The sequence below is a fragment of the Phaseolus vulgaris genome, chromosome 11, assembly GCF_000499845.2.
Source record: "Phaseolus vulgaris cultivar G19833 chromosome 11, P. vulgaris v2.0, whole genome shotgun sequence".
Classification (NCBI taxonomy): Eukaryota; Viridiplantae; Streptophyta; class Magnoliopsida; order Fabales; family Fabaceae; genus Phaseolus; species Phaseolus vulgaris.
Window position 1 is genome coordinate 50,786,706 of NC_023749.2, and position 23,574 is coordinate 50,810,279.

The 23,574-nt window shown below is 32.1% G+C and overlaps 5 protein-coding genes across 5 annotated transcripts; 4 read left to right on the forward strand and 1 right to left on the reverse strand.

Annotated features, from left to right (window-relative positions):
- The first annotated feature begins 131 nt into the window (after positions 1-131).
- LOC137809545 (uncharacterized) lies at positions 132-807 on the forward strand. The gene is made up of 2 exons (XM_068610653.1): positions 132-284; positions 355-807. Exons 1-2 carry the CDS (start codon positions 132-134, stop codon positions 805-807), a joined length of 606 nt encoding a protein of 201 aa, XP_068466754.1.
- A 193-nt stretch (positions 808-1,000) lies between these two features.
- On the forward strand, positions 1,001-3,976 carry LOC137809553 (uncharacterized). The gene is made up of 4 exons (XM_068610660.1): positions 1,001-2,515; positions 2,591-2,782; positions 2,867-2,973; positions 3,664-3,976. The coding sequence occupies exons 1-4, from the start codon at positions 1,001-1,003 to the stop codon at positions 3,974-3,976; spliced, it is 2,127 nt and encodes a 708-aa protein (XP_068466761.1).
- Positions 3,977-4,344: 368 nt separating this feature from the next.
- On the reverse strand, positions 4,345-10,266 carry LOC137829784 (cysteine-rich receptor-like protein kinase 25). Its single transcript, XM_068636738.1, has 8 exons — positions 9,733-10,266; positions 8,950-9,238; positions 6,345-6,464; positions 6,104-6,237; positions 5,811-6,024; positions 5,098-5,335; positions 4,797-4,947; positions 4,345-4,710 (listed from the first exon to the last, which is right to left on the reverse strand). The coding sequence occupies exons 1-8, from the start codon at positions 10,201-10,203 to the stop codon at positions 4,402-4,404; spliced, it is 1,926 nt and encodes a 641-aa protein (XP_068492839.1). The 5' UTR covers positions 10,204-10,266; the 3' UTR covers positions 4,345-4,401.
- A 3,446-nt stretch (positions 10,267-13,712) lies between these two features.
- LOC137829704 (putative disease resistance RPP13-like protein 1) lies at positions 13,713-14,213 on the forward strand. The gene has a single exon (XM_068636623.1). It carries the CDS (start codon positions 13,713-13,715, stop codon positions 14,211-14,213), a length of 501 nt encoding a protein of 166 aa, XP_068492724.1.
- A 90-nt stretch (positions 14,214-14,303) lies between these two features.
- LOC137828601 (putative disease resistance RPP13-like protein 1) lies at positions 14,304-18,565 on the forward strand. Its single transcript, XM_068635278.1, has 2 exons — positions 14,304-17,372; positions 17,567-18,565. Exon 1 carries the CDS (start codon positions 14,304-14,306, stop codon positions 17,292-17,294), a length of 2,991 nt encoding a protein of 996 aa, XP_068491379.1. The 3' UTR covers positions 17,295-17,372; positions 17,567-18,565.
- The last annotated feature ends 5,009 nt before the right edge of the window (positions 18,566-23,574 follow it).

The window sequence follows — 23,574 nt, forward strand, 5'->3', positions numbered from 1 at the left end:
ATATCCGTAGTTGTATTTTGAATTATGGATATCCATATCCGTAGTTTACTTTTGAATTATGGATATCCATATCCGGAATAAATGATTATTTTATGCAAGCTAAGTTTTTTTTTCTTTTTTCAGCATTGTGAATGGATACACAAGACTCATACATGGGAATTTCAGGAGAGATTGATTTGTGGGATGGATTAGACGATGTTGATATGGAGCAGTCAATAACTTACAATGCGTTAGATAATGAAGATATGACACATAAGTGTATTGAGGCATTTACTACAAATGAGGTAATGTAAGTTGGGGTTTTGAATTTTATTGTTTATGAATGATTTTAAAATTTGGCATATGTTATTGTAGGTATTTCGTGATCGAGATGAGTTGTTAGAGTGGGCGAGAAGTGTTGATTATAGTTGTGGGTTTGTTATTGTTATATTAAGGTCAGATACATGGACGGGCCAACGAGGAAGGATGACATTCGTATTATTAGGTTGTGAGAGAGGAGGTAGATACCGACGGTATAAAAAAGACGTAGATATAAGTGGAACGGGAAGTAGGAAGTGTGAGTGTCCTTTCAGATTGCGAGGCAAACCAGTCAAAGGTGGTCAATGGTGGATGGTTGAATTAATTTGTAGATCTCACAATCATGATTTGGCAGAGACAATGGTAGGTCATCCATATGCTGGAAGGTTAAGTGTAGAGGAAAAGGTTATGGTGGAGGATATGACTAAAACTTCAGTGAAGGCAAGAAATATTTTACTAACAATGAAAGAGAGAAATGAGAAGAATGTGACGACGATAAAGCAAGTTTAGAATGCAATGTGTGTTCACCGAAGATCACAACGAGGTCACAGAACAGAAATGCAACAATTCATGTTGTTACTGGAGCGAGACATGTACGTGCATTGGTGTAGGTGTGAAGAGGTGTCGAATGTTGTGCATGATATATTTTGGACACACCCAGATTCAGTAAAGCTACTGAAACTCATTTAATATTGTCATATTGATGGATAGTACGTACAAAACAAACAAGTATAGGATGCCTTTACTTGAGGTTGTTGGGATTACATCAACTGGTTTGACTTTTTCCGTTGCATTTTGTTTACTAGCAGCAGAAAAGGAAAACAATTTTTTGTGGGCCCTTGATAGACTTAAAGGATTGTTTTTGAGAATTGATTCATACCCTAGGGTGGTAGTATGTGATAGAGATATTGCCTTAATGAATGCAGTGAGAATCGTGTTTCCTGAAGCTTATAATTTGCTATGTCAATTTCACATTGATAAAAATGTGAAAGCAAAATGTAAAATGTTGGTGCATCCAAGGGAGGCTTGGGATCAAGTAATGCAAGCTTGGGGATCTGTTGTGGATTGTGATATTGTTGAGGCCTTTGAAGATCGTGTCAACGCTTTTCAAGTTGTTTGTTCTCCATGGCCTATATTTTTTGATTATGTGATGGATACATGGTTACGTCCACACAAAGAAAAATTTGTGAAGGCATGGACAGATAAGGTAATACACTTAGGAAACACAACAAGTAACAGGGTTGAGGCGGCACACTGGAGCCTAAAGAGAATTCTTCAAAATTCTATGGGGGATTTATGTTTCTGTTGGGATTCGATCAATAAGATGATTATTTTACAACATAATGCAATCAAAGCTTCATTCCAAAAAAGTCTTAATGTGGTGGGACATCGATTTAAGGTTACTGCTTACAAAAAATTGTTAGGTTTTATGTCAAAATATGCTTTGAACCTTATTTCTGAAGAGCTTGATAGGGTCAAATTAGTGGGGTTTGATAAAAATCGGTGTGGATGTGCTCTTACATGTACTCATGGTCTTCCGTGTGCGTGTCAATTGGCTTCATTTGGTGTGGGTAGCATACCACTTAAATCAGTACATGTCATGTGGAATCGATTAAGCTTTGAAGATATTGCAAGTGAACAATGTTCATCTGAGTTGTCAATTGACAAAGAGTTTGAGGTGATCGCGAAGCGGTTCAAAGAGTTGGATGTTGCAAGTAAGGTTAACATCAAAACTAAATTGCAAGAGATAGCCTTTCCAGAGAAGACATCTATTAACGCACCACATGCTAAGGTGAAAACAAAAGGTGCTGTAAAGATGGCTCGTCCTACGAAATTCATGAGATCAACTAAACGAATGCCTTCTTATTTTGAACATGTGGATTTCTTACACTCGCAAGAGGATAGTTGTTCGACTAAAAAATCTATGGAAGGACACTTACCACAAATTCTACCACCAAAATCCATTCCTTTCTTTGATCAGTTCCCTGCAGGGTATCATCCATACATTCTTGATGTTGTGGACATTAAGGCTGATGGTCATTGTGGGTACCGTGCTGTTGCTGCCGAATTGGGCATGGGAGAGGAGTCATGGGCTGTTGTTCGAATGAATTTGTTAAAAGAACTAAGTGAATGGAGACAAGAATATGTTGAACTGTTTGGTGGTGATGAACGATATGAATACTTGAAGAAGTCACTTCTAGTTGACCACATGTCTATGGTACGAATGACTAAGACCCTTTCATTTCTACTTTGCATTTCACCATTTAACTTTGTTCCTCAATTGAACTTGCAGGCAGGAACAGATAAGTGGATGACAATTCCAGATATGGGATACGTTATTGCTAATCGGTACAATGCTATTTTGGTTTCATTGTCCATGATACAATCATTGACTATCTTTCTGTTAAGAACCCAACCACCAAGTAACTTCACTCAACACCGAATCATTGCAATTGGGCACATCCATGGAAATCATTTTGTCCAGGTATACCCAAAACGTCCATGTAAAGTGACTAATAGTGCTAACTTAAAACTTATATTATGTAACTTATATTTATTACTTTTATAGGTGAAGTTGAAAGCTGGTTGTCCTATTCCACCTAAGATATATTGTGGGCATCGCATTGTTATCCTACAGCCCAATCTTGGTCAACATACTACACTAGCCGGATGCAAGTTTACACACAAATAATGTCCATTAGACGATATTTCTAATCTTAAACATTAGTAATAGATAAGTAATGTTGTTGTTTTGGGATGCAAAATTCGGAAGTCAATCAGGTGCAGGGAGAATGTGCCTAGGATAGACTCTGATACCATGTTAAGAAGTGGGCTTTAAGCCTAACTCAACCTCATAAAATCAACTCAATGAAGTGAGGTTTGCACCCACTTATATACTATGAAAGGCTCTAATCTCTAGTCGATGTGGGATTTCCAACAAGGAATTTACCAATTCAAAATATAACTTAACACTCTAAATTGATCAATTCAGAACGTAAATCTGAATGTGAAAATACGTTTCGAATTGGTCAATCCGAAATACAAAATAATGAGACATTGTAGATTATAAAATCTTAAAAAGGTATTTATGGATCCTGAAAATTACTTTTATTAAGGATAAAATGGATTTTTTTGTCTGACCTATGTGCCGTGCGAGAAGAAAGTATGAGGGTGAAAAATCGAAGTTGAAGACATTGATTTGTCATATGGGTATGAAACTGAATACCTCTATTTTGAAGATTCTGATAGTAATGGTCAAATATTTGGTAACTACAAGAGATACAAACCAACCAAAATATGTCAGAATTTTTCATTTAGGTTGGGGAATGGACTTTGCTAACACATTTGGATTAAAATGAACAAAAGGGAGAGGGTGAAATGTCACTGTGATTGTGGGTTTTTGGCTTATGTGAGTAAAGTGGGTAGGAGTGAAACCTACAAATTAAAGACTTTGAAAGCAGAGCACAACCGTGGAAGGTTTTTCAACAGCAAAAATGAGAGATCTAAGTGGGTTGCAAAAGAGTTAAGATCTTGCAACAAGGTAAAGTTAAGTGAGATAATGGATGATATGAGGTTCAAATATGCAACATTTATAACCATGTTTGTGGCATGGAGGGAAAGAGAGTTTGCTAAAGGAATGATTCATGGGGAGGCTAATAGTGAGTTCAACATGTTATAGTCTTACTCCCCATAATTGCATAAGGTCAATGTTGGCAAAAGTTGAAGTGGCAATAATTAAAAATTTCAGCTGCAATGTTGTTACCTAGATCTGGAAGCTAATACATGTTCCTTGAAGGATACAAAATGGCATTCAAAAGTGCATGCAGACCAATCATGGGTCTAGATGGGTGTTATTTGATAACAAAGTCTAATGGTTGTTGGAAGAGACCCCGATAATCAATATCTTCTTGCTTTTTCTGTTGTGGAGCAAGAACACAATGAAACTTAGACTGGTTCTTAGACTTACTTCTTGATGACATTGATGACATAACAATGATTAAATGGTATTCCTAAGTGACAAACAAAAGGTGATTCATGATGCTGTTAATTTGTCTTTGCGTTATTAATGTTAAGGATTTCAATGGAATGAATACATACTAATATTCACCTTGCTAAATCAGTTGAGACTGTTACATCATTAATAGAAAGATTCTTGGTACTTCTTGAAGCTGATGCTTCTTTAGAGGTCAATTTTCCAACAGAAAATGCAGGGTGATTGGGTTTTGGAAGGGCCATTGATTCACTACCTAGCATTAGAACAACCGTAGACATGGTTGGTCTATCTGCTGCATCTTGTTGAACACACAGCAATCCAATGTGTAAGCACTTGACAACCTCACTAGCTATGAAGGATTTTATCAGTGCTGGATCCATCAATTCCAAACATTTTCCTGCACACCATATGCTCCAAGCCTGCATGTAATTGTGATTGGTGAATGTTGTTAAGGTCTAGTTAGTATGGTTCAATGGCTCCTTGAACAATATGAGAGAAAACTCACATATAAAAGAAGACTTTGACCATGCTCTGCTCGATGGAATCCACTGTTCTTTCTTCCACATATGATTTCTAGGACAAGAACTCCAAAGCTGAAAACATCTGATTTCACAGAAAATAATCCTTCCATAGCATACTCTGGAGCCATGTATCCACTGGAGGGAAGCAAGAGAACTTTGTTATTCCTCTTATACATTGAATGATTAATACAAGCACAAATTTCATTTTTCAGATGGTTAAGTGCTTAAAACTGCATTAGAAAAATCCTATTCTTTAAAGCAACGTAAGGTAATAATAGAACTCACTAGGTTCCCACTACACGTTTTGTATTGGCTTGGTTCTGTCCTATTTCAAATGCCCTGGCCAATCCAAAATCTGATATCTTGGGATTCATCTCATCGTCTAATAGAACATTGCTAGCTTTGAGATCTCTATGAATTACTTTGAGTCGAGAGTCCTCATGAAGATATAAAATACCTCTTGCTATTCCATTGATAATGCTTAATCTTAGTCTCCAACCAAGTTGTTTTCTCTTCTCATCATCTGACAACCAAGAGAAAGAAGATATCTCAGAGAAAAGGAAGAGCAGCATGCAAAGAAAAAAAAAACTTAGCATGGAAACAAAAATAACAACAGAATTATTACTTATTTCACCAACTTTCAAGAGTTTACCTGTTTCCCTTGAGGATATGTTATGATTATTGATTACATTAAGATAATTTGAATTCAGTTTCACATCATGAATTCAAATGAACTTTGCTCCATAAACTTTCCATGGTATTATTTATTATTATGATGACGAGTTTGTGCTCTTATTCTTAAAAAAAAGTAGATAACAAAATCATACAGCACATGTCATATAAGCAAATAATATACACTGTATTCAGTTCCATATTAATACTTTAAAGCCAATAGCACCTTATCTTGATTCATTTCCACAGACCATGATTATTTTGGAGCTCAGAAATGCAGTAAAAAGCACAAAAACTCATGAAAGATGTTATTCACTAAAACATACCACCAAAGAGGTGAAAGTCGAGGCTTGAATTACACATATACTCATATACTAGTATCTTTTCATTTTCCTCCAAGCAGCACCCCAAAAGTCTCACAAGGTTACGATGCTGCAATTTAGCTATAAACATTACTTCATTCTTGAACTCCTGTGAGCCCTGACCAGAAAATTTTGAGAGCCTTTTCACTGCAATTTGTCTTCCATCTGGTAGAATTCCCTGATAAAAGTTGCAACAAATGTGAACATATAGAAAATGCCAAATGTAGAGAATCTGTCAAATTCCAAATCATTAATACCTTGTAAACGGGGCCAAATCCACCTTCCCCTAATTTAAATGCTTCTGAAAAGTTATTAGTACTATGTAGAACTGCTATTAGTGGTATTGTAGGCAGATCTCCATTCAATTTTTCCTCATCAAGCATCATCTTATCTACAATGACATGTTTTTGAGTTCATATTTGAGATAAATGGCCATAATTGAATATGAGAAAGAAATCTATTTTAAAAAATCAAGCAAGTGTTACTGCAGCAAGTTACCTTTTCTTACTCTTTTCCTGTACCAGAAGCAGTAGACACTGAAACATAGTAGAGCTATAGCACCCAACACACTAAAGGAAATTATCAACTTTCTTGACTTACTACTAATACCTCCGTTACCTACAACAGTATAAAACATGAACAATTATATTTTGAATCATGTACACATCATTCAAATTCACATTCTGCAAAAAGAAAGAAAATAACTGAACTCAAAGCCTGAATAAAGTGCTCATCATTATAACAGAAACGAAAGTAAATGTGATATGTTTGCAGATTAGGCATAGCAATTCAATAGAGGCAATATAATGTCAATGTCACATGTTATGGATCAATATCACTTCCATTCAATACCAGTGAGGCCCTTTCAATAAAAGTCTTGTTTGGGATAGTAATTTGCTAATTAAGTTTTTGTTTGTCACATATCAGGTTGGATCATATAGGGAAAAAATAATCTAATTGTTGTATGAAAAATGTAACATCCAATAAAGGGTTACCACCCAATGATATTTGTTCTTGTAGTAATGAATGGCTTCTCTGTAAATGATTACCTAAAATATGCTTATCTTGCATCCATAAGAGAATATGTACATAAACATCTCTAAAAATTCATAAACTCCAATAACATGCTGCTAGGCTACAGATAAGAACACTAATAAATAATCCTATCAACTCTACACTAAAATTCTATAGAAAATGCTTCTCTCTGATTTGTATTCCTTCTATAGAACGGTTTTTACGCAAGTACTTGTGCCAATCATTGGCTACAAGAACCATACGGAAACAGAAAAGGGAATCTAATAATAATGCATATTCATGAAATAAGCACTGTCGTTAGGCCATGTTGCTAACACAAACATTATAATTCTATGAAGATTAGTTCTTACCTAAGCAAACAGGATACATCTGAAACTCTTATAGAAACAATATTGGAAAAATCCATACTCTTGTTTTAAGTTATATTCCATCAACTAGATACAGGGGAGTGTACCTTGCTGGATCACAAAAAGAAATCCTCTGCACTCCTTACCGCTGCATAATTTAGAAATTATCGACATTACAGATGTCATACACTTCACCTATATTAGTTCATCTCATACTTATAAACCCACACATGCACAACTTCATTGATAACAATCACAAAATTGAACATACTGGATCTGAGGCATTACAGAAAAATTGTGAGTATATCACATTAAGAATATTCTGAATATAGGAAACAGTCACATGGAAATCAACCATAGTTTTAACTCTAATAAACAAAAACAGACAACTATTTACAGTAGAATAAGGAAGTCACCAAGTTATCCAGAGCCTTCTAATTTTAAGTTGTTAACCATTGAGTCTAACTCAACCTCACAAAATGACTTTCTAACATAAGTTTTACACCCATTTATATACTGTCATTTAACATTATTTTTAGTCGATATAAAATCGGCAACACACTTACTTGTTACTAGATATTTGTGGGTGATCCAATAACGAATGGTATAATAAGTCTAATAACAAATTTGACTATGATAAACTTTAAATGACTATCTCTAATCATATGGGATCTCCAACACAAAAATCTGAGTGCATATAAAACGTAATCAAGGTATGTCTTACCCTCTTCATCATTACCCGATAGTTTAAGTTAGGAACAATACATAATCTCTGTAATAAATTCACTCACATCTCAAAAATCTACCAAAATATTATTGTTTCTATTTATATACATAAAGAATTCAAAATCATTGATCAATATATCCTAAAGTTACTATTCTTTAAGCATTTCTTCGCTCATGTTAAAGTTCGCTTATTTAAACATTTTACCAAACACCTTAAAGGCATAACGAATATTACACAGTAAATTTACATGCTACCCTGTAAAGTAGTTACTGAGATCATACAGCTCAGGACAAAGTCTATAATATTTCTATAGCAATAATGACATCAGACTCTTTTTATCTCCCCTTTTTTTAAGTATAGAAGTTTCATCCCTCAATTGTGCTTTGAAGTTTATCAATTGTTCAAAGATTGTAGTGGGCATATGAACCCTGCCTCTTTCTCCTACTCTAAATTGAATTTAAATATATTTTTTTAAAATATACTATAATTCTTCTAAACACTAATATGACAATAATTATTTATCAAAATTTTAAAGTTAATTTATGTACTAAAAGAATTACTTTTTATGAATTTTAATTAAAATACAATTTATATATATATAAAAAATTATTTATTTATTATAAATTGCTGGTATATAAAATAAACATTTATCATACCATACCATGAACAAGCTCAAATATTACAGTTGGATATAATTTCTCCTAAAAATAAACAAAAAAAATGTTATCTTTACAAATAATCTAGAAGACCAAAACTAAAACTAAATTGTGCTAAAAAGATAGAAATGATATTTTTATTTCAATTTTTTAAAAAATCGTTTTATAATTATATGTAGCCTCTGTATATAAAATGGAAAAATCTAAATGTGAAGAAGTTTCACTCATTTTTTTAAAATATAGTTTTTTTACCCCATATAAATTACTTTTAGCTATTAAAAAATAATTAATTTTTTTTTCATATAAATACTCAAAAACAATTCCAAATTCACCCTAACCTGAATTCTGGTAGAGATTTTGATCATCCATCCTGATGCTACAGCTTGGACCAAAAATTGCCCACTGTACATTTGTGGAACAACACTCTGGAAATATGTCTAACGTTGCATGCAAGCACTCACCACACTCATCATTTTCAATAACTCTATCACACTGCACCCAACCATATCTTTTCTCATTGTCAATCCATTCAAACTCTTCCACTGCCCAAAATGTCTTGCTCTCTACAGTTGCTTTTCTGATCAAACTCTGCATAGAATCCTCAGCTTTCTTAACTTCTGATGAGTCCTGTGCTTGGATGAACAAATTTAAGACACAAATTTGATTATAAAATATCACACATCAAAATGATTGGTTTGCATGAGGACTTTCAAAAGACAAGAAAAAACTTCAGTATACAAATAGTTTCATTTCATGGAATAACACTAAAAGACATCATATGACATATGCATAACACATACGATGAAAGTAAATGACAAATGGTGTCTATATATAAGAACTGTGTAGACAGATTCAATTCTAAACCATATACAGTAAACTTTGCTGATTTAGAATAATTTTTGAAAGTTACTAGAGTATATGTCATTTGTTTCTTATTCAAAGTTTTAACTTTGAATTTTGCAGATTAAAAAACATAGTTAAAAGGAAAAAGCTATTGAAAGTGATTTATCAGACTTTAACCTCAAAAACCCTTGCATATATACTTCACAATGATGTCATGTTGAAAAGAAATCATCTATCTTAAACTACCTGAGTTTTCATATTCCTTGCTGAAGCATTACCTTGATTTTTCTGGTTCCGGTAGTGTTCCATATTGGGGTTAAACTAACTTTGCCAATGAAATTTTGGTTTGAGTAACGGATGATGCATACATCATACCATATGATACCTCTTACAGTGTTGGGACACCTTTGAGAGAGTTCCTTTGAAGCAGTGGTGATGCAGAACTGGCAAAAATACCCTGTGATATCGTATCTGCAGCTGTACAATCCATAAACAGCATCATCATCATTGTTGTGGTTGTTGTTATTTACAGTGGTGTAGTTGTATCCATCTCCTTTGTATGAGTCTGTGGTTACCCATGAGAGGAAGGTGTCAACGTTGGCTTTGTATGAAGGGCTAACAGAAGTTGAGTTGTCACAAAAATTGTTCATGTAAATTGGAACTTGAGCACTTGCTGTGATGAAAAGGAGGAGCATGAAGCTAAGAACAACCCTAATAGGGATCATCATTTTTGTTGTTTTCATCCCCATGAAGTTTTGATGCTACATTACAGAAGAATTTTCATGGACAGGGTTATGGACAGGGTTGAGAAAGTGAAGTGAATTATGGTGAGACAATGGTAGGAGTAATTTAAAACTCATTATACATGACATAAGTTTATTATTATTTGATTTGAATAAGTTGTTGATATTTGATAAGATGAGTTTATGGTTTCCTATAAATTTGAAAAACTTTGTTTTAGTTTTTTTTTTGTTAAATATTTTGTTTATATGTCTAATAATTGTAAATTCTTATTTATATGAAAAATTATTTGGATTTTATAATCTTATCATGAAATATATATATATGTTACATTTTATTTTTTTTCTTTCAAAAGAAAAAGAATTGGAGAACTTGTTGTTCAAGTTAGAGAAATTAAAAAGATGGGTTTTAAATTGAAAGATAAAACTTTAAATCAAATTTAATGAAGTAAAGAGAGATTTAAAATATAACAGAGGTCAATACGGATTACAAATAACATTTTATATATAAAAATAGTTAAATTTAAAATTATTTTTTAATCAAATCGATTATTCGTATTTGGAATTATTTAACATTACCATATATAAATCTTAAATAATTTTGTTAATGGACTAGTGTAATTTATAATAGAAGTCAACATAAAAGAAATTTGTTAATGGACTAAAATTGATCATTGAAATAATCAATTTTTTTAATAAATTTGAAAATAGTACAAGTCATAGTTTGAATTAGCCTAATTAAATTAAATTAACTTATCTGACACGCGAGCAACTGTTTGATTATGTGGTGATTACATTTTTGTAATGAAAGTGTTTGAATTGAACATGCATTTTCTTTAAGAAGAAGAAATATTGGATCTTTTACTTTAAAAAAAAATTGTCACTCGTCAAGAACAACATCACCAACATATATTTTCTAAGCACCGATCAGATAATTCAAATTTGCGTGTTAATTTCTTTTAATATTTTTCGTTTATGTTAGTCCTTGCTAAAATATTTTCTTTTAGTATGGTGATTTGTGCACACAAATAATCTACTCGTGTGTAGATGAGTTGTTCATGTATTTACTTTTATAAGTAATTGATTTTGCTGAAATAACATGTCTTCGTGGCTTTAATCATTTTTGGTTTTTTTTTTTCAATCTTTGTTTTCTATTTTTGTACTGATAGTACCGAAAGGTTGCCCAGAGAGATTATGTTGAGAACTATGTATATAAAGAATAAAATAAAGATATTTATATAATATAATATATAATCATTGTAGTAAGGTATAAATCAAGAAAAAATCCAAATTAATGGGTGTGTTTAAAATATTAAGGAAGTGCAGAAAGAAAGACTCCAATAAGATATAAACCCAATAAGAAAATCTTATAAATAGAGGATCAACATAAGAGGTAAGTAAGAGTGAATTTTACTTGATTAATGCAAAACTATTTCTGACTTTTGCATCGGAACGCCTTGCAGGTACACACACTTATTTGTGAGTAGAGAAGCCGAAAGCCCAACCAAGAGAGAAGTCGAAAGCCCAACCAGGAGAGAAGCCGAAAGCCCAACCTATTGAAAAGCTGGAAACCCATATTCAAGAAGGGCATTTTCTTCATGCACCCCTACATTTTTCTTTTTGCACCACCACAATATTATGCAAAGATCATATTGTCCCTATTATTTTTTAAAAACCCCAAAATTCACTTAAACTCTAATTATTTTTTTACATTCTGGATTATGGAATCCAAAATTTTTTTGGATTGAAACTTCCGGTAAACTTTCGGATCCACCAATTTGTAAGTCAAAATATACATTCCACATTCAGAAACCCATCATTCAAAAAAAACATTCCAGATTCACCAATCCGTAACATAAATATGCATTCCGGATTCAAAAATCCATAATTAAAAAAAAAAAGTATTCTGGATTTACCTATCCATAACAGAATTAGGCTTCCAGATTCAACAATCCGAAAATCAGCAACTTATGCAAAATTTGCTTCCGGAACAATCCATCATCCGAAAAACAAAATTTAATCAATTTTGGATTCATGAATCCGTAATACATTACCGGATCCTGATATCTAGTAACCCCAAAATCTCCATAACCACCATGCTCCTGAAAAAAAACTTAACTCTTACCTCTATAACCCAAACAACATTTCGGCAACATAGCGTACTCCTCCACCTTCCCTCAAACAACTACAAAAACCCTCCACCAACGATTGATATTCAATGATGAAGATGAACAGTGACAAAGGAAGTCCAACATGGTGTCCCTTTTCAAATTATAGGTCAAGGTTAATTTTGGGATATTTAAAATTGTGGGGGTGCAAGAAGAAGAAGCCTTTAAGAAGATCAGTTAAGAAAAGTCTGCCATCAGCTTATTTGAGTGTTCTCGATCCCTTTTGTAAGAATACTTCTAAATTTAATTAGGGAGAGGTATGGTAACTTCAAATTTTCATATGATATTTTTTAAAATGGCGTATGTAATTAACCACCAATAACCAAAGTGGTTTGAATATCGAGGAAAGCAGATAAACCACCAATGAACTCTCTCATACTACCATGAAAAATATCACCACAAGTGCAAGACTAGAAGAACCCGTTGCACCACCATTAGTATTAATTTCAACCCAACTTACTAAAGAAAACTCCTATCTAATAGGAAAATGATAAAAAAAAATTGTCACTACGAATATTAATATCAAAGAACTTAAGCACATTGAAGTCGAAGATATTATTCTTCATAGAGCTTTTAGACGAATTACACACTAGACAAGATATTTTTGTTTTATTTATTTTAAATGTAATAGTAAATTATTAAATTTAAATAACTATTTTTAAAATTATCCTTATTTATTTCGCTATTATTGAATGTGCTATAATGAATTTTTGCTTTTTATCATCTGCGGACAATATTGATTATGTATTCTCCAACTTCACTTTATTAGCCTATCTCATAATGAGCTTTAACTACTTACTCAATTTATTAGCATATGTACTGTTTCTGCTACTGAGCTTTTGCTCTGATTTGATTATATTAAGTAAAATTGAATATGTGAACATTAAGAAGTGTGATCAGAGTTTTGTATTCTTTATTCAGTTTTCTTATTTGTTCTTTTCATGATTAAGTGAGCATTGGGGTTATTTTATTCACCAGTTAGCCATCTAAATTGACTAAATGAATTAAAGTAGATAGATATCACATTTCATAGTTTTGGAAATTTATAATTAACCGTAATCTCTATAAATTTGTAATTGTAAATTTAATTCTACAATTTTCTAAAGTCATTGGCATAAATTCATTCTTAATAAAGACAAAAGAAAATGGGAAATGATCCATTTAATAGTAATGTAAGATGTAATAAGTAGGTATAAATAAAGCCACCCAAATAGACTAATTCAAAGTTGGTATAAAATATTATGAAACTCACTCATTAACTTTTGTGACTCTTTCATTCATGTAACTAAGCTGCACTTCCAATTTTCAACGCCCTTTCTTCTCTTTGATTTCGCCACATCCTTTCCAACCATGCCAGTCCTTGAAACTCTTGGTGGTGCTCTTTTTGGTGCTGTTCTCCAGCTCCTGTTTGACAAGCTCGATTCTCATCAACTTCTCCACTACTTTCGTGGGACAAAGCTCGATGTGAAGCTGCTGAAAAAGCTGAAGAGGAAGCTGATGGACATCAATGCTGTGATTGATGATGCAGAACGAAAGCAGTTCACTAATTCATTGGTCAGAGAATGGCTTCATGAGGTTAGAGACGCGTTATATGATGCAGAGGATCTGTTGGAGCAAATAGACTATGAATTCTCCAAAACTCAGTTGAAACCTGAATTCCAGAGCAGTGCTAGCAAGGTACGAGGTTTTGAATCTGAGATGTTAGAAATCCTAGATGATCTAGAATCTCTCTTAGACCAAAAGCTTGTTCAAGATTTCCAAATTTCTAGTGGTGTTGGATCTGGGTTGGCTAATAACGTGTCAGGGAAAAGAAATGAATCCTCATCTTTGGTGGCTCAAGAGGTTATTTAAGGCAGAGATGATGACAAAGAAATCATCCTTAATTGGCTGACATCTGACAATGAAAATCATAACCAGCTTTCAATATTTTCTATTGTGGGTATGGGCGGGATGGGTAAGACCACACTTGCTCAACATGTATACAATGATCTAATGATAGAGGCTAAATTTGCTATCAAAGCCTGGGTTTGCGTTTCTGATGAATTTGATGTTTTCAAGTTAACCAGAGCAATTCTTGAGGCAATCCATAAGTCAATTGATGATAGCAGAAACCTAGAAATGGTTCAGGGACGATTGAAAGAATCTTTGACAGGAAGGAAATTTCTCTTGGTTTTGGATGATGTTTGGAATGAAGATCGAGACCAATGGAAATCATTGCAAACTCCTCTTAAATATGGGGCTAAGGGATGTAAAATTCTTGAGACAACACGCAGTAACAAAGTTGCTTCTACCTTGGAGTCAAACAATATTCACCAACTAAAGCAATTACAAGAAGATCACAGTTGGCAAGTTTTTGCTAAACATGCAGTGCAAGATGACAACTCTAAGTTGAATTGTGAGTTGAAGGAGATTGGAATGAAGATAGCTGGAAAATGCCAAGGACTGCCTTTGGCCCTTGAAACGATAGGAGCTCTATTACAGTCAAAGTCATCTGTTGCTGAGTGGGAAGGTATACTGATAAGCAACATATGGGACTTACCGATAGAAAATAGTAAAATCATCCCCGCTTTGTTGTTGAGTTATTACCATCTTCCTTCTCATCTCAAGAGATGTTTTTCTTATTGTGCGTTATTCCCCAAAGACTATGAGTTTAACAAGGAGAGGTTAATTCTATCATGGATGGCTGAAAATTTTCTACAATGCTCTCAGCAAAATAAGTCTCCGAAAGAAGTAGGTGAACAATACTTCAATGATCTATTATCAAGGTCATTCTTTCAACAATTAATTACACAAGACTACAACTTTCAACAATCAATTACAAAAGACAGGATATACTTTGTGATGCACGACCTTCTGAATGATTTAGCAAAATATGTTTCTGGCGAAATGTGCTACAGGTTGGGTGTTGATAAACCAGGAAGCGTACCAACTACTACTCGTCACTTTTCAATGGTAAAGAATTGTGTTGGATGTGATGAGTATAGGAGTTTATGTGATGCTAAAAGGCTACGAACATTTTTTTACATGAATATAGATTGTGGGATGTCAATACAAGACTTAATCTCCAACTTTAAATTCTTACGCCTCTTATCTTTGTGTTCCTGTCCTAACATAAAAGAGGTGTCTGACAGTATAGCCGATCTTATACATCTCCGTTCATTAGACCTTTCATTCACAGACATAGAGAGACTTCCTGACTCCATATGTTCACTCTATAACTTGCAAGTGTTGAAGTTGAATCGGTGTAACCTTTTGAAGGAGCTGCCTTCGACTTTGCATGAGCTTACTAAGTTGTGTTGCCTTGAACTTGAGGGAACTACTTTAACAAAGGCTCCAATGCTTTTAGGAAAGTTGAAGAATCTTCAAGTATGGATGGGTGAGTTTGAGGTTGGCGAAAGTAGTAGTGAGTTAAGTATTCAACAACTAGGACAACTTGATCTTCATGGACAGTTGTGGATTACAAATCTTGAAAATATTGTGGATCCATGTGATGCATTAGCAGCGGATTTGAAGAATAAAAGACATCTTGTGGGGCTATGTTTAGCATGGGATTTGAAAGTGAACAATGAGGATTCAATAAAAGAAAGAGAAGTACTTGAGAATCTGCAACCTTCTAGACATTTGGAGCAGTTTTCAATCTTCGGCTATTGTGGCACACAATTTCCAGGTTGGTTATCTGAAAAAAATTTCTTGAATATGATGTCCTTAACCTTAAATAATTGTAAATATTGCCAATGGTTACCTTCCCTTGGTCTTTTGACATCTCTCAAGTACTTGAATATCGACGACCTTAATCAGATAGTGAGGATAGATGTCGATTTTTACGGGAATAGCCCTCCTGCATTTGCATCCTTGGAAATGTTGATTTTTAATGATATGAAGGAATGGGAAGAATGGCAATGCATTACGGGTGCTTTTCCAAGTCTTAAAGATCTTTCTGTGGCGGATTGTCCAAAATTGAAAGGAAACTTGCCAGAGCACCTTCCCCAATTAATGAGTCTATCTATTATTGGGTGCGAACAAGTTGTGGCTTCGACTCCCAGGGAGGTAGAAATTGAAGGTGTGAAGATGGAGACATCTTCATTTAATATACTAGGGCTCCTCATATCTGATACTTCTCTTGAATCCTTGTATATTAATTCTTGTCAGGGCATGAATATTCCCTTAAACCATTACGATTTCCTTGAAGAATTGGATATCATTCAATGTTGCCACTCTCTCACGAACTTCCCTCTAGATTTATTCCCAAAACTCAGCGTTCTTTGTGTAAATGAGTGTCATAACCTACAGATGATAACACAAGGACACCCTCATGGTCATTTAAGGAGTCTGACAATTAAAAAATGCTCTGAATTTGAATCATTTCCCAATGAAGGATTATTTGCACCTCAGCTACAAATATTTAATATTGAAGAATTGGAGAAATTGAAATCAATGCCAAAATGCATGTGTGCCCTCCTTCCATCTCTTACTTATTTGAGGATAAATAATTGTCCAGGAGTGGAGTTGTCTGAGAGATGTTTGCCATCAAATCTCAAAGAAATGAGTCTCTTGAATTGCTCCAAGCTTGTTGCCTCACTAAAGGGGGCTTGGGGAACCAACCCTTCCCTGGAATACTTATGTATTGAAGAAAAGGATGTGGAGTGTTTCCCGGGTGAAGGTTTGCTCCCAGTCTCCCTTACTCAGCTATACATACAACATTGTCCAAATCTTAAGAAACTGGACTACAAGGGTCTCTGTCACCTCTCCTCTCTTCAGACAATGTTTATTCAATTTTGTCCTGTACTCCAATGCTTGCCAGAGGAGGGTCTTCCCGAATCCATTTCAAGCCTCCGCATTGATGGCTGCCCTTTGCTTCATCAACGATGCAAGAAAGAAGAAGGCGAAGACTGGGAAAAGATTGCTCACATTAAAGATCTATGGGTTGATTAAAACAAGTAAACATAAAAGACATAGTCCAAGTTTGAAATTACTACGACAACAACTCTCACATGCCTATATTTTCATCAGGTGCCAATTCTCAACAATATCTTTGAAGCATTTCAAGTACAATCTTATTTAAGTCAAAATTTTAATCTCTAGTTCATCACTTTCTTCACTTATCAATTTTAATCTTATTTAAAATCTTCAATTTTAATCGGTATTTTGTTTTGAAGTTGAAAGAATTGTAAGCATTATTAAAGTGTATGTTTTTGTGGATTTAGATTCAAAGATATGTGAATGATGAGTTTTGATGATTCTATTGAAGATAGTGAAGATTCTACTCAACTTTCATAAAGATGTGTTTGTTGAAGAAAATAAGTTTGAAGTTGTATAGGAATGCATATCGTGGTCTTAGTTAGGATAGAATTGTTTTAGTGGCCTTTTTCATTTTGATTCAACCTCATATCTCATAGCCATGGTAATGATCCCAAGAACAAGGGTCTCTAAAAATGAGTTTTAAAAATTTGTTCAAGTTTTTCAAAATTGTTTTTTACTGCACTAAAATTTGAATTTGTTGTATGGTAAAACAATTGATTTAACTGTACTGCACCAAAACTGTTTTGGTTTTTCAAAAAAAAAATTTGTCTCCAAAATTCAGTTTTGTTCACGTATTATGTTTTTAACTAACCAAAGGTTGGTTATGTTACCATCAAGTGCTTTTTCAAAATACTTGTGTTCTTTCACATTTTAACATGTTTTATAATATTTTTTAAAGTTGTTTTGTGAAAATTATTTTGATTTGAATCCTATAAAAGGATAGTTGTATCACACTTCAAATCATCCCTTGCAAGTACATACAAAGTGCTTACAGGTTTTCAAGTGTTTTTTCTTTGAGGTTTTCATGTGTTAGTTTTTGAAAGTTTTTCCTAAAATCTTTTGAAGAGTTCTTGTGCTGGTTTCTTTTGGCTTGGGATTAGAAGTTCTATCAATTGCTACAGCTATGAGGATCCGGGTTTGAATTCCTTAGTCTACCAACAAGGTGTTCTCTTTCCTAAATCTCTTTCTTTGTAAAAGTGTATTTGTGTATACTTCTTGATAGTGTTTCTAAAAGTAGAGAGTTGCTGAGATAGTGTTTTTCATCTTGTATTCTTGTTCTTGAAGGTTTCAAGAACTAGGTTGTTTGTAAAGATTGTTGTGTTTTTAGTGGAATCCATCTTGATGTAAGATGGGACTGGATGTATCTCAATAATTAATGAACTAGTATAAATTTGTGTGTGCTATTATTCTTTCATAATCACTGCCTCTAAAACTGAAATATAGAAATTTGTGATGAAATGAATTTGTTGTTTTAGAATTAAACCTGTTGTTTTAATGCAGTGTTAATCTGGACCATATTCTGTTTTCAAGATTTTGAAAGAATTTAATCAAACTTAAATTTCAAGGTATCCTTAATCTTTCAAAGATTCATACTTAAAAATAAGTCATTTAAAAGAAATCTTGATATGGAACTATTTTAGATCTCATCATATCAAATATGGTTTTAAAAGGAATTCAAAAAAGTGTTTACTATTTTGAATTCTAATTTGATTCTTGATCAAACTTTTGCATAACTGGTTTGAATAAAGCTTTTAAGGAAAAAAAATTTAATACACTATGAAACTACTAAATCTCAAATCAAAAATTATTTGTTTTAAAGCTTCTATTTTAAATTAGAATTAAAGAACTTGATCACACTTGATTTGGTTTTCAAGATCTTGCTTATAAACCGAAATTTGAATCTTTGATAACTCATTGTGTTAAAGCATTTATCTTTTGATACTGATTTCAATATTCATTATGTATAATGATAAGAACAACTTTGACAATAATTCTTAAGTCATAAATATAATTTATTAATTATGGAAACTAATTTGTTGTTATTCTGAATTGCACCCTAAACAAGAAAATTAATATGTTGTTCCTTAAATAAATTTTTTCTTTTACTAACAGGATTTCTTAAAAAGTATATTTGTGAAAATTATCCTAAGTACAATTCACCTCCTCTTGAACTTAGACTTCCATAAACTCAACATATTCAACATTTTAAAAGTGGTTTGGACTTTGAAGATGATTCAATATCCATCTTCAGTAGATTATGTCCACATCTGCTGCAAACAGTATTCTCAGAAGATTAACAATGAATAGTTATACACTGTTGTATTTTAGAGAGTTAAATCCAGTGCAAATATAATGTCATATCAATTCAAACCCTAACAAGAAATCATCAACCATATAATTTGAGTCTTCTTTCTTATGTACTTTTTCAGACTCGTTAGTATTCAATAAGAGAAATTTGTTCATGGTTTGTAGAACCATATATCCTAAGAGTTTTGCATATATATTCAATTCAATCAATCTAATTGATATGCAGATATCTAAAGAGAGTGATGCCTAACTTTAAATCAAACTTACACAAGTTGTTTACCCCATTTGTATCTGATCATAAAACAAAGTTATGCTTAACATTGTTCGTGATTGATTCAACACTAGCATATGAAGCTATCAATCAGGAGTTGTGGTGGTATCACTAGTACAAAAAAGTACATTAACGATAGTTAAAAATGACATATAAAGACGATTTCCAAACCGTCGTTATTGTGGGTGTCATTATAAGTAATATTTTTAATGACGATTGCTAAAGCGTTGTTATAAAGATATTTATAACGACGGTTTATTTAACCAATTGATAAGTGGATGCTAAATAGTAATAAAAAAATATAAACAAACTTTTAAAGACGGTTCCCATTGGAACCGTCGTTATATATGGATTTTTAAAGACGATTCCACGTGGAATCGTCGTTGTATGTGGACTTTAAAAGACGGTTCCACGTGGAATCGTCATTGTATGCGAGACTTTTAAAGACGGTTCTACGTAGAACCGTCGTTATATGTGGGTTTTAAAAAAATTATTTTGTATTTTAAAAACCCTCAAACCTGCATAAAATATCCAATTTTAGAAAATCAAAACATTTAAAATCACATTTTAAACAAAAAAAATACATACAACAAATTATAACATTCGATAAAAAGTTTTGCTAATATATGAAAAAGTATGTCATTTTAATAATTTATCTATTCTAAGGTGTTATACATGGTTACAAAATACTTTGACCTTGTTATTCTCACATACTCCAATTCTTCCGAATCTAGCAGGTGTTGGTCATTGAAAAACTGTACATTTGAATTTTTTTGAATTAATACATGAATAATAAACTTCGAATTTTAATGTGTTTATTGTATTTAGGTATTACCTGATCCCAACCTTTATTAATTGCAGCTTGCACAATAGTCAACATCCACTGCATAACCTAATAACCGCACTCATAACTTCCGGATTGTTTGTTGGACCGCATGTGAAAATAAATGTATTAAATGAATGAGTGAGACACATTAAATTGAGTGAACAAATATATTTTAAATACCTCAAGGTACATCCAAGTGGGTTTTTGTACGTTTGCACTTCTCCTCCCACTCAACATGTTATATCCAGAGTAAGCACTAAAATAATAAGAGTTCATGTTAGAAAACATAACATTATATAATGTATAAGTAATAATAAATGTTAAATGAAACTGTCGTACCTATTTATAATGTGTTCAAAATAGGTAGGGGGTTTTTTATGCAAAGAGAAAAATCATGTAGCGGTATGATCTTGAACGGATATGATCAATAGTTGCCAATGACACCTATATAACAAATGAGTTAGTTTCTCTTATGTCAATAATTTAGTATAACTTATTTAATAAATAAGGACTTACTCATGGATGTACGGAGCAAAATAAATTGGTTTTCCTCCCTTCTTTAAGGCAGTGATTATGTATGTTTGTGTCTCTGACTTCTTGTTTCCAATTTATTGAATGAGTTGGGGATCTAAAAACTCATATATATTGGATTTCCTATCATTGAAGCATAATCCACAAAGATACCTAAATTTCAATAAGTTAGTACTAATATATTTAATAAATCAAAAGTATAAAGATTTTAATATTTTAACTTACATCATCCATAATAGCAAAATTATTCCGGATGCAAGGTCCAACAAATTATTATTGCTAGAATTGAAGTGTAACAGGTAGGACTCAAAGCCAAGTCCCTTGAGGAATATCCATAGAAGCTTTAACCATTACACCAGTTAAGTTTATTATCATGTTATGATTATTATTATACTTATGAGTATGATTATCAATATTAATATAATTAATAAAATAAAAGTTAATAACATTATTCATATATTTAATATCATTATTATTATTAATATTATTAAATATTATTAATTTTATTAAATGTTATTAAAATATTATTAATTTTATTAAATATTATTATTATTAATAATATTATTAAACATTTTTAATATTATTAAATATTTATAATATTATTAAATATTAATAATAATTTTAAATATTATAAATAGTGTTAATATTATTAATACTAGCGGGAACACAGGCACTCACGTGCCTGTGTATCCGCATTTTTCATTTTTACTATTTATATATTCATATAATTTTAATAAATATTAAATTATATGAGAAGATATGTAAATTATCTAAATGCGCCATTGATAATAGTTTTATTAAGATTTTATGTTAATTTTTTTTATATTTTCATTTTATTGTTTTTGAATATTAAATTTTGATTTAACTTGGGTGTAATCTTGAACTTTGTAAGGTTATCAAGATTAAAATTAAGGTTTAAAAAAAATGGACCAGCAAACAATGTCAAAACATAATGCAAATGGTTGTATGTTGGAAGTTGTAGAATCTATCACCATATCAATTGAATCCACATCTTCCATGGCAAAGAAGTTGAAAAAATAAAATAATAAACTAAATACAAATTACCAAACTTCCAACTTATGTAATATCTAATAGATTAAAGCACCAGTAGACATAAAAACTTTGTCCGCAAAGCTGGGCTTAGGATTCATACAAAAATATAAAAAAAAATTAAGAAAGCAATAAAAACAAAAATGTTCAAATCCTATAACAATGAGACACGTCTCTGCTTCGAATGCTTTGGGAAGTGCGAGAAGGAGGAAGCAATGGTGGTTGTTGTTGTACAGTGATGATTGAAGAGGGACTAAGATGGGTGAGAGTAGGAGAAGACATGGAGCGTGAAGGAAGAGGGTTCAAAATGTGTCAAAATTTATGAGCATTTTTTTTCTTTCGATGCAACGGGTGAAAACTACTCCTTATAAGGAAGTGGAAGAAAGTGGTAACCGCTCAACTACTCCTTATAAAAGAGTGGATGTAACTAGTGAAAACTACTCCTTCTTAAGAAAGTAGATGTAAATGGTGACGGTGAAAACTACTGAAGAAAGTGGTAACCGCTCAGTAATAATCAAATTGTTCACGTTTGGCCACTACTCACATTTCCTAATATTTATTTCTCTCTCATAAAACAGACACTCCCTCTCATTATGCAATTAGGTTGCTCCATTTATTTCAAATATTTTATTAAATTTATTTCACTCTCATACAACAGACACTCTCTCATTATGCAATTAATTTTTCAAAATAAATTATCTCTTTCAATTCATAACCACTCCTCTACCTCTCTTTCAATTCATAACTGTTCATCCACATCTCTTTCAATTCAAAACCGCCCCACTACGTATACCAAATATTGTAGAAAAAAGAAGAAAGGGCACAATGACCATAATACAATAATAAAATTAAATATTAATATAAGAATAAAATGGGAAAAAAAATTAAGAGCAGTTAAGAGGGGAATAAGAAATGACATAATGACCATAATACAATAATAAAATTAAATATTAATATAAGGATAAAATAGGAAAAAAAATTAAGAGCAGTTAAGAGGGGAATCCCCTTTATATATAGGTATAGATTATAAATAATGTTAATTTTATAAATATTTTATTAATAGTACTTATATTATTAATGTTATTATTACTAATATTATTAATTTTGTTATATTACTAATATCATAATATTATTATTAATACTATTCATATTATTAATATAATACTAATATTATATTAATATTACTAATTTTATAATATTAATAATATGTATACTTATTAGTTATGGTTATTATTATTTATGAATATTAATTATGATTTTATAATTCTTCATATTATAATAATATTTTTAATATTATGTATATAATTATTATGATAATAGTTGATAGGTAATAGAGATCCGTGGGTGATAGTTCGTAGGTAATATAGATTCGTGGGTAATAGTTGGTAGGTAATAGAGATCTGTAGGTACAAATTGGTAGGTAATAA